At 33.1% G+C, this 12,392-nt stretch overlaps 1 protein-coding gene across 1 annotated transcript; it reads right to left on the reverse strand.

Annotated features, from left to right (window-relative positions):
- Positions 1-1,049: 1,049 nt before the first annotated feature.
- On the reverse strand, positions 1,050-2,188 carry LOC112717493 (uncharacterized). Its single transcript, XM_025769507.1, has 4 exons — positions 2,051-2,188; positions 1,823-1,895; positions 1,522-1,753; positions 1,050-1,092 (listed from the first exon to the last, which is right to left on the reverse strand). Exons 1-4 carry the CDS (start codon positions 2,186-2,188, stop codon positions 1,050-1,052), a joined length of 486 nt encoding a protein of 161 aa, XP_025625292.1.
- Between the last annotated feature and the right edge of the window lie 10,204 nt (positions 2,189-12,392).

A 12,392-nucleotide genomic window follows, 5' to 3' on the forward strand; every position in this document is an offset into this window, starting at 1 on the left:
TATAGAAATTTGAGGGTTTGGGGATAAGAAAGTAAGTCTGGAGGTTATGCTTGGAGTTGAACTGTGATTAGTGGTAATTAGCTTGGCAGAGAGAGAGGATAAGGATAGGGTATGATTAAGGAATGGTGATGATTTTTGATTGATTATAGTGATGTGGGATGATGACTATGATTAAGGACGATGGTAATATTATTGATGACATGATTTGAGATTTAATAAGATGTGAGTTGATGAGATGACGAAAGTAATGAACGAGACTGTTGGTCGGCGTTGAACGAATGAGCGAAACCCTCAGAGATAGAGGAATTAGAGCGCGGCAACGAAAGCGCGCAGAGTAAAAAGACCTTGGAACTACTATGTGTTGGATATAAAGGCAGAATATGCTCACGTACTTGTAGTGACAGATAGAATTTTCGAGGGCGAAAATTTCTGTTAGGGGGTAAAATGTAAAACCTGGTCAAACCATAATTAACTAAATAATAAATTAAATAGGAGCAAATATGGTTAAAAAATTTGGCAATCGGAATTTGATAATTTAAATATGATATTTGGATTCAGTGAATTTTCTTGAGTTGAAAAACATAATTTTTTTGCGTAAAAACGCACACTGAAATTTTGACCGGCAGTACCGGCTGAGATCTGTCTGATACTGCAGCAGAGAAAACTGATTATAAGTAAATGAGTTTAAGAAACTAGGAATTATAATTAGGGAAGGTATAAATATTTAAAATGCGATTTGGAGAGCTAATCTTAAAGGTTTTGGCCCAAAATTGGGCCAACGGACAAAAATAAGTGAACTGAGCCTAAGTGGACCCAAGATCCAACATATATAAACACTAGCAGAAGACCCGTGCAACGCACGGGTCGAAAATTTCTATTCACGACATAAGCTAAACTTTTTTTAATTCTCTCAGATTATTATTTTTTACATTAGTAAAGATTTTTATGTCTTAAAATAGACATCAAACAAATACAACAAAACTAAAATAATAACAGTAAAACTTTCTAAATACATATTTTGTTTCTCTCTAATAAGGTAGTCATCATCATCAACAGCACCCTAATCCAAATCCATTGTCAACAATGTTAGACCTGCATATCAATAAAAAATACTTAGTTAATAGACCCATGGCGCCTCTTCTGAACGATAGCCGAATATAGAATTTAGGGCATATGAAACAAAATGAACCCCAAATACAGAAGACAATAGAAATTAGGGAAAATTATGATATATAAGGGTATGGAAAAATTATACTAAACAAAGAATTCTATTGAATAATTCACTTACCAAATTATATTTTTTGAAAAACTTTCTTATAAACATTAGATGTGGAGTTTCAATAGTTATCATCATTATACAATAATATCTTCAATTTTGATCTTGTTGTCACTTTAACTATCGCAACATATAACTGTCTATGAGAAAAAATTGCTCGTCAAAGATAAATACCAACCAGAGATAAAGTTTGTCCTTGATTCTTATTAATAGTCATCGCAAAACAAAGACTAATTGAAAATTGCCTGCGCTGAAATTTAAAAGGAGTACTAGGATCACTAGGTACTGAATTCATCCGAGGAATAAAAACTTTGTCACCAATGTTACTTCCAGACACAATTTCAACACCAATAATATTATCTTCAAGATCTTGAACAATGAGTCGGGTTCCATTACACAATCTATTTGCCTGATCTATGTTTCTTAGCAAAATAATAGGAGCACCTTTCTTCAATTTAAGAACATGTTTTGGTATCCCTGAACATGTAATTTGATTTAAAAACTGAATTGTTAACTAATCAATTTCAATTCCATCTTGAAAATTACTTCTACAAATAGAGTCAGAACTCAAATAAACCTTTTCTAACTCAGGAAGAGTATCAACAACAAAATCATTTATCTATTGCACAATATCAACAAAATTTGACACGAAAGAATTATTTTGCAACCTAATATTTTTTGTCAACCACATTACCTTACAATATTTTCAAAGAATTGATGAATTAATTGAAGTCATAATTATTTCAGCACAAGCTAAGTTCCTTTAGGAATAACTGGTAACACTTGTCTAAAATCACCACCAAACACAATAACTTTTTCACCAAAGGAAATATCATGAACCGAAAGCACATTCGAACTCATTAAATCACGGAAAGTTCTATCAAAGGTTTCAAGTGCCAACTTATTCGTCATGGGTGCCTCATCCCATATTATTAGAGAAACACGACAGATGAGTTCTACTCGTTGACTATCTTTCTTAATATTACACACAGATTCCTCATTTAACTCTATTAGAATGCAAAACAATGAGTGTGTAGTCCTCCTACCAGGCAGCAATAGAGATGCAATACCACTAGAAGTAACATTTAAAATAATTTTCCTTTCTGAATGAAGACGAGAAGACAAAAATTTGCACACAAAAAAATTCAGTACCACCAAATCCATAAACAAAAAAGAACCTAACTCTTTTATTTGTAACTTTGTCAATTATTTTCTAGTAAATGAGTTTTTGTTCATCACCAATTTATTCGAATTCCCTTCGTAGTTGATGTACATCATAATCCAACTCATTCATAATCATAGAATTTGAAAAATGAGAAACCAACTCTTGATTAGGAAAAGCATTTGGAAAAAATCTTTCAAGCTTTTGCCGTTCATTTGCAATAATTTTTCAGTTTCAATCAAATAAAGAATTTCAAGTTCTCTTGTGATCATGAGCTCTAAGAAATAAGTGAAAAAAATACATAAATTACAAAAAAAATTAAACATATCATGATATAAACATCTTCACATAAATTTAATCAATAATAAATAATCAAACAGGAGTTTGAAAAATACCTAGCAATTACAACTCGCATCTTCGATAATATAAAATGTCATCACCTAATAGTCTCCAAGTATCTTACCAAACCAATTCAGGTTTATTCATTGAATTAGATGCAAACAATGTAATAAACAACTTAGGGAATTGAAAACCAGAAGACAATTCTGCAGTTTTCTTAATAGCATTATTGAACTCCCAATCATCACTCAATAAACCAAGAGCATTGTAAGCAGCCTTGAAAGAATTATATAGAACACCACCAAGAGTATGAATTCTTTCAAAACTTTTACAACCCCTCTAAATATTGAGCAATAGATGCAAATAAAATATCTCACTCAAACTAGAATGGATAAAAGTTAGCCTTCCAATTGAGTATCCTCTCTGTCTTGGAACCCATTCCTGAGTATCACGCAAGTAAACAAATTAATTTGGATATTTAGAATAGAATAAATGATACCATACGGGAACTTAACATTAGCTCGCATCCAAGCAGTAAACATTGTATCCTTATACTTGTTCTTCTTAATAATTTTTCATATCTTATCATCATAAGTAAATATCAGATTCTGTCTTTCGAGAAAATGAAATATCAACCATTGAACAGATGACCATTTGTGATGAATATCAAATGCAAATAATTTCCAAGCAGATTCACAAGGTGCTAGATATCGACAATCGTAGAATTGCTTAATCTCATTAACATTTTGAACACCATGTTCCTGAGTTTGTACATTTCTAATTGTTGCAATAACATGATCTGGGCCTTTGTTTATATATTTGAACAAATATTTGATGATATTTGACTTGTTACAAAACTACAAATTGATGTGAGCTCAATATTTCATTAGGAGCATTGGATTATAAGGAGCAACAAACTGATTATCCACATCCACACCATTTATTGTGTATGTAATCCCCATATTACGCCTTCTATATATTGGATAACCATCCTTATCAAAATTTGCTGAGTCAACAAATATTTTAGGATAAAGTTTAGATCAACCACCATTTCTCATGCAAGGAGAAGAAGGTTTTAAATTACCACAAGGACCATGAATCATATATTTGGTAACAATGCTATATAGCTTTAGAAATCTCATTGGGTCTGGTAACTCAGCTGATATATCTCATCCAGGATTTCAATTGTTTGCATCCTACCTGCATTTTGAAGCCAAACCAATATATGTGCATGTGGCAAGCCTCTTTTCTGAAATTCAATTGTATACATTCCTGAATAAAAGAAAAATCTAATTTTAAATATAATTCATTATTAGATAAGCAACAAAAAACTCCATAAAATTACCTGCATTCACAAGTCGAAAGAAGACACCGTCCTTCAAATCAGTTTTCAAAGATTAGATTTTCAATTCAAACAATTTGCATGCAAGATCGGGTCGATCAGATATAAGAATATGAGTCTGTTCAGTGTATCTTTGAAACTCCAACCAACTTGAATTGCATGTTATAGTAATAAATAGACTAGGGTATCCATATTGTTTGCAAATAGACATAGCATCCTGACAATTATTCAACATATATCTTCTTCCCCCAGTAAAAGAAGATGGCAACACAATCCTAGTTCCAATGGACGATGCATCAATATCTCCTCATTTCATGGCCTCCTCAACTCCTTGCAATATATGAGATCTTATATTCTTCTGGTCAATCTAATATACAAAAGTCATTGTGATTCTACCATACTAAAAGAATCAGCAATAAATTGTTGAAATAGTCTTTTAGATTTAAATATTGTTCCAAACTCAGCTTTTCATTCTTGAATTCGGAAGCAAACAAATTTTCGAAGAGAAACTCTTTGTCTTGTGGGTATGTTTTCTCTACTTCTAACGTGACGGTACCGTATATCTTCTTGCTATCCATCTTTACCATATGAGAACAACAAAGGATATTGCAATGGCCAATAGCAAGTATGTGTCTCATGAATATGTTGTAACTATCCATTCTTAGAATGAACAATGATATCGCGTCCAATATCTAAGCCATCGAAGCCACCAACAATAAGACCAGTAATTTCAGCAACTGTTGGTTTACTATACACTCGAGGGTCTGTAGCTCAATGTCTAAACAACCGAATGAAAAAAGATTCATCAAGATGTTGCTGATAGAACTGTTTAGCCATCCAAAAAGATTTGGCAACAATATTATTTTCATCGATCATTTTCAATAAATCTTCAATTAATGTTGAATCCAAAGAACCCACATCATTGGTCAAACTTTATACAAAAATAAATTAGTTACCTATTCACAAAAAAGGAATGAAAAACAAATTTGAAAAAAATAATAGTTGGGAGTTAGTTAAAACATAATCAAATCATACTGAAAAAATCTCTCTATTTGCCAACTCATTCTCAGTATCAAAGATATACAACTGAACAAATTTCGGTGGTTGACCAGCCATTGGAAGTAAACCACTAATTCTATGATAATTTTGACTACAAAGAACAAACTAAAGTGGATGTATTCCATTACTAAGAGATGTGTCAACCCTTCCACCAATAAAAGTAAAACAAAACAAATTATTATATACCCAAATGTTCTTTAAAAAGTATTTACTCTTTGGATCATTTTCATTGAAAAGCGATACCAACAATTCCGGTAGCTTTTTCAACAATAGCAATTCCATTTTGCCTTTAAGACAACACATTGAAAATACTGGACAATTAATTTTAAATTCTCTTAAAACATGTTCAGGATACCAAAAGGCCGCACCACACCATATGTAACTGTAATTACAATCACCATGGTCCAAGTATCCTATTTATAAAATAATTAGTATCATATGTCAAGAAAAAAAATAAAATTGTGCTAATCAATATAGGAAAAAAAAGAGAAAAATATTGAACTTATTTATTAAAAGTAATCACACACCTTTATTTTTACTTGGTGCAAACATCACATGATCCTTGATTCCTTGATATTGAATACGTTATTGAAAGAATGAAGTGAACCAATGTATTTAATAAAACTAAAATTAAAAATAAAAAAGTAGCAAGTAAAACTCAACCATTATTTGGAATTTAAAGTTTATATTTGTCTATATATATACCTTCATGGTTTGGTATTGACTCGAATAAAAGGGTCTCTTGATTTATATAAAAAAATACAAATAAATTTATTACTAAAACTTAAAAAAAATCTACTGCAAAAATAAATAAATACTTAAGTAAACATGTGTATATATATGAAAAAAATGAATAAGAATCAAAAGAATATGAAATGTTTCAATTCATGTAAAGGAGTAAGAATCAAAAGAATGTGACAACTCATGTAAAGATAAATAATATATCATTATCAAATAAATAATTATCACCAAGAGAATCAACTAACCTTTTCTTGTGGCAAATGTCTCGTCTCTTTTTCCTCTTCATTGCAAATATTTTATTCTCTAAAACAAGTGTAGATAACTCACTTATATTATTGCTAGCTAAAGAATAGAAATAAAAGAATAAGAAGTGAATATAAAAAACATACTCAAAGAAAAGATTACACTTAACTTTGGTTTCATATGAAAAAGTAAAAAAAAAAAAACTAAAAACACAAAACTTGAAAAGTATCGAAAAAGTTAAAAAAAAAACAAAACACAAAACTTGAAAAATATTGTGTTTTGAAATCACAATATCATTGGATACCTTCAACCAAACTATTAAGCCAATAACCTACTCTAACTCAGCATATAAAAGGTAATTATAATGCTAGATTTTCTTATCCAACTGAAAAACATGATGACCTTTTCTCAAATTGATTTCTTTTTTTTTTCAATGTAGCCTAAATAACCTAGCTATCTATTTAGAATTTAGACAAGTTGTTATTACTTTATGTATTCTATGTATTCTTTAAAAATCCTTCAAAAGAATTCAAAATAACATTATTTAAACATCCTTCTCAATTTGTATAATTAATTCTTATATTTCTTATGGAAAAACATTCAGCACGTCATATAAATTCTCATCAATTATCATTTGTAATTGAATTCTCAACTTTCTCTTGAATAAGATTTGCAACGCTATATATATAACTTTTTAAATATAAATCGTTTGTCAAAACAAGATCGAACATATAATACTAAAGAACTACCGCATTTTATTGATCTATATAGAGATGAACTACAAAGATAAAGGGTTACATAATTAAATTTGAGATAACTAAAAAACTTCACATTCCACACCAAAAAAGGGTGGACACTATTTGCACTACCCATATCTAATACCCTATAAATCCTAATCAATAGCTCTATTTAAATGACATGAAAATCCTAATCAGTAACTCTAGTTGAATGACATGCAAAACCATGTCACTTAACCCCCTCACCAGATCAGATTCATCCTCAAAAGCATCAACATCATCAGATTCATCAAATCAAGGACCTTGTCAATCTTTTCAATGGATGCTTTTTCTTTTTCTAATCTTGAGCACAACCTTATTTAAGGCCAACATCATATTCCTAACTTCAATAAAATTCATTAAAATTTAAACCAAATTAGACAAATTAATACAAATAAGTCTAAAAAATCAAATAATAAAAGTTAGCACATTGTATAAGCAAATAAACACATCATCACCTTCTCACTTTCATCAACTTGATCACACAAATTATCCGAGTGATCACTTTCATTTGATATCTCTCTCATGGCATTAGCAGATTTTCTTTTAAGAGAATGACACTTTTATAGCACACACAATATAGTAGCTTCAGTTAATGTAAAACTCGGTTAATTAACGGCTAATTAGCCTATAAATGAGAATTTATTCTAGAAAGTTCAAAATGTGATTTTTGTGGCTAAATATGATAGAGGAGATTGAGACAAGAATTTTGGTACCAATTTTATAGAAATCGGACCAAGATTGGACCGAACGGGCCAAACTGGGCCAACCGGACCCAAAGTGGGCCCTTGGCCCAACATAACTAGACCAAAACCCTAGTTTTCAGCATTCTCTCTCCTCACTAAACACACTCACATGCTAAAAATGGAGGCCATGGAGGGAAGAACACTCTCTCAAGTTCTTTCTCTCACTTGATCTTCAAACCACCATAACTTTTGATCTAGAGCTCCGATTGCCGCACCGTTTGTGGCCACGCATTCACCGCGGAGAGCTCTACTAAAACCATAAAATTAATCTTGAGGTAAGCCACGTTTTGCTCTTCGAAATTCCAGCCTTGTTTTTGAGTTTTATAAGCAAAAATATTGAGATTTTGGGCTCTTTGATGTTATAGGACCCAACTCTCTTGAAGGAGAAGGTTAATCTTGTCTCCTTGGACCTTGGGTATGGTAAGATTCTCAACCCTAGTGTAATTTTGTTGTTCTATGATGTTTGGTTATTGAGATTTTGTGTATGGGTATGATGATTGTGGCTTAGGTTGTGTATGTGTGAATATTGGAGCTTGATTGGTGATTTTGAAAAGCTTGAAAAAGGGATTTGGTGGTGAAAAATCTGTTCTTGGAGGTATTGAAGCCTTGAGAGCTTGTGGATAAGTGGTTTGAAAGTGCTCCGGTTGAGCTTGGGAAATCGGCTAAGGTATGGTTTCGGTTTCCCGTATCTAATATGTAATGTAATAGGAAATACTTAGGCTAGAGGCCCTAAGATAGGCATTGAATTGTTGATGTTGTTGAATTATTGATATATATGATGTGGTCATATATGTGATGATGATTAATGATGCCTTGATGGTATGATGTATGAGAAATATGCATGTTGTGACATATGCTTGATGATTGGTTATGGTTGAATTGTGGGTTGAACCATGTTGATGGTGAGTATGATATTGATTGTGTACAATGATGATTTAGTGGAATTGATGTTGTTGAGAATTGGCATGAGGAAGAGTATATGATATGTCAATATATTTGAGTGTGAGCCACTTGGGTAAAGTGGGTTAAAATGATGAGATAGTGATTTTGATAAATTGTGGTAAAGTGTCAATGTGTGAGTTGAGGAGGCTTGATGTTGAAATTGATATATTTTGATTGATTTCAAAGAAAAGGGATGAAAATGACATGTTTTGATTGATTTTGAAAAGAGTTGAATATGGCTTGTTTTGAAAATGGCATGTTGTGGTTTTGTATGAAAAACATGGTTTTTGGGCATACTTTGACGGGACATAACTTGGACTGCGAATCTCTGTTTTGTACCAAATCTGTTTAGAAATGAAATTGGGTCCGGGATGTTCCTGCCGTTCGAAGAACGGGTGAAAAACAATTTAAAATGAGGAAGTTATGTCTGTCGGAATATTGGGGATTGAAACTGTGAATTCTGCAGCTTTTAACTTAGAAAATTTTTTAGCAGAATGACCCCCCACGCGTAGGCGCACTTGGCGCGTATGTGCCGTTCTTCTCGAAAGCGCCATCCACGCGTGCGCGCCGATGTGCTGCACCCAATGCCCAGCCATTTTCCAGAGAGTTATGCCAGAACTGTGCAAGTTTTGTGCCTGGGGCACGAGAGTACCCACGCGTACGCGTGGTTGACGCGTGCGCGTCGTTTGGCTAGTTTTCAATCCACGCGTTAGCGTGCATGACGCTTACGCGTCGATGAGTTTTCAAGGCCATCCACGCGTGCGCGTGGAGTGCGCGTACGTGTGGACCTGTTTTCATCCCAAAGTTGATTTTTGAGTTTTAAAAACCAAATTTCATACTTCTAGGCCTCCGATCTCACCACTTATGTCTTAAATCATTATGATATGTCTAGCTATGAGAAGAAGGGCTAGTGAATGTGGCAACTTGCGAGTGAAGCAAGGGAAAAATGGATGATCAATGAGGATCAAGCATGAATATGTGAGATGCGGAGGATGGTGGTGGAAGTGCTTGTTATGCCATGGGCCGAAAGGCTGTAATTGTTGATGAAACGGCTAGTTATGGATTTAACCATGAGCCGGGAGGCTGGTTATGGATTTAACCGTGAGCCGGATGGCTGGATTATTGCCGTGTTACGGTGGGCCCATGATTATGGCTATGTATAAACGCATATATATGTTGTTGAATGAATTGTGAAAGTTGCACTTCCATTATCGGAGATGAGAGTTTCCCTGGGAGAAAGCAATGGCTAGCCACCACGTGCTCCAGGTCGAGACTTGAAGCTCTTTTGACCCTATGTCATCAGGGTGGCCGGGCACTGTGAAATTCCCGGACGAGCTCACCCCCAAAAATATTCACCAGTGATGGTGATGGATAAATATTCACCAGTGATGGTGATGGATAAATATTCACCAGTGAGGGTGATGGATATGGATCATGATTATGATCAAGTTTACTTTGAGCATGACTCAAGATGGGGAGACACGACAGAGGGACAATCCAATGGTTAACTGCCAGGACTTGTCGGGTTGGCTCTATAACCGACAGATGATATCATCAGCCACTAGGGATAGGCATTCATCATATGCATACTATATGAATTATTTGAGATTGCCTATTTGACTACATATTACTTGCTAATTATCTAAATGCCTTACTTGTTCCTAATTGTATATTTCTTGCTTGATATAACTGTGTTTGCTATATTATACTCCTGCTGGTGGCTGGGAGGTCTGAAGGAATTGGAAAGGGAAGTATTAGTTAGACTGAAGAATCTTTAGTCAGATACCCTTTATGGTTTAGCCTGTTTATAAGCTTTGATATTATCTGGAGGAAGTTCTAGGATTGCCTTGGGCTTTCCTCCATTATTATGTATTATATATGTGGAAGCTGTTACCATGCTGGGGTCCTCTGGTTCTCACCCATGCGGATTTTGTGGTTTTCAAATGCAGGACGTGAGGTTTCCCGCTAAGGCATGCTGGAAACTTCTATAATTGCGAAGATCCTTTGTTCTCGGGGCTATGTTTTGGTTTATATGTTTTGTTTAGATACTTTTATATCCATTAAATAATACAACTGTGATGACTCCTCTTAAGGGAGATTTTGGAGAATAGGTTTTATGTATTTGTGTCCCTTTGGGTTTCCTTTGGGGTTTTCCTTATTTTTATCATATGTATATATTGCTATGCTTAGACCGGTTATCTTCGCAGCCGGATTTTGAGTCTTGATATTTCTGTTTTTGACACTCCTTTGTATATATATAATCACGCGTTGGTTATCCTTGTTCGTTACGTTATCGATCGGAGTGTTTCGCTTTCGAGTTGCGATTTTTGTTTACCCCTTTTTTCTACAAAGGCTCCTAGTTATAATCAATCATTCATACTACTATACGTACTAAATTTTTATTTTAGAGGTCGTAATCCCTTGCCATCTCTGAATTATGACTTAAGCATAAGACTCTATATGGTAGGGTGTTACAGTTAACACAAGATAAAAAAAAATGGAGAAAGAGGGGTGTATCTAGTAGTATATATACAACTGAGAAATTTGAATCTTTGAAATAGTTAAATTTTTTAATTTGGGAGGCAAAAGAAAGGAAATAATTAATAGATATTTGAAACTGAACATTCAAAATCTACAGTATACCATATATTAGTCTATACCTACTATCCTCCAATATCTAATCCAAGATCTTCATAACCGTCACTATTAAATCGAAGAATCAGAAGGACAGACTTGAAATCATATATCCTAACCTGATTGCAGGAGAGAAGTATAGCAAAGAGATGTAAAAAATAGCACGTAAATCAAGACAACTTCTTCTAAACCCTAACCTAATAGTGTCAGAAGCAAGAAAAAGGGCATACAATGAGCATATCTAGTATTAGTTTAAATATTATAATTTTAATAGGCATATACAATATATTTTTAATATTTAATACAGGATAGAGCTTATTTCGAATGAAAAATATGTCAAGTTGATCTCTTCTAGAAAAGTAGATATAAACTATTTAAAATATTATTACCCTAATACAGATCTCTTCTAAAAAAATAGATATAGACTATGTAGAATATTATTACCCTAATACAGATTGATTTGTCAACTATTCTCTTCTATCTTTATAACAGATTGTTCTCATTAGCATATTATAAACAATTATTCACTTAAGATCAGTAAAAAAATATATTAGTAAACCTACTTAAAAGAAATTGAAGCAACCGTAACAAAATCATGGAAGGCCAAATAATTATGTTTTCAATTATCATCAAAATAGTATATAGATTAGAGAATTATTAAATGATGTTCATCTTTTAAAAACCTATTTAATATTCAAAAATCAATTACTTAGAGAAGACAAGGAGAGAGAAAAGGAAGGTTAGTCTATATCTACTAACCTCCAATATCTAATCCAAGATCTTCACAGCCGTCACTATTAGATTGAAGAATCAGGACGGATTTAGAACCCTATACCCTAACCTAATAGCAAGAGAGAAATATAGCAAAGAGGGGTGAAAAATAGCACGTAAATTAAGATAGTTCCCTCTAAATCCTAACCTAATAAAAAAAAAGGAAGAAAGAGAGAAGAGGAAAAAAAAAGAGAAATATAAAAAGAAGAAAGAGAAATTGAAGACCAAAAGAAAGGAAGAAAAAGAGCATACAATAAGCAATCTTCTCTATAAATCCTAAGCTAGCAACAATAGATATAAGCAATAAATAAAATTGGAAGAGAAGACAAATAGAAAGGAGAGGAAGAGAGAAAACATGAAG

The sequence above is a fragment of the Arachis hypogaea genome, chromosome 10 (genome assembly GCF_003086295.3).
Source record: "Arachis hypogaea cultivar Tifrunner chromosome 10, arahy.Tifrunner.gnm2.J5K5, whole genome shotgun sequence".
Taxonomy (NCBI): domain Eukaryota; kingdom Viridiplantae; phylum Streptophyta; class Magnoliopsida; order Fabales; family Fabaceae; genus Arachis; species Arachis hypogaea.

Bases quoted from the DNA above. Each gene is read 5' to 3' on its own strand.
- LOC112717493 (XM_025769507.1), bottom strand. From the start codon at position 2,188: ATGACGAATAAGTTGGCACTTGAAACCTTTGATAGAACTTTCCGTGAT. The intron at 1,896-2,050 runs GTTATTCCTAAA...ATTGTGCAATAG, and splicing joins ATTTTAGACAAGTGTTACCA to ATAAATGATTTTGTTGTTGA. The intron at 1,754-1,822 runs GTAATTTTCAAG...TTACATGTTCAG, and splicing joins TTCTGACTCTATTTGTAGAA to GGATACCAAAACATGTTCTT.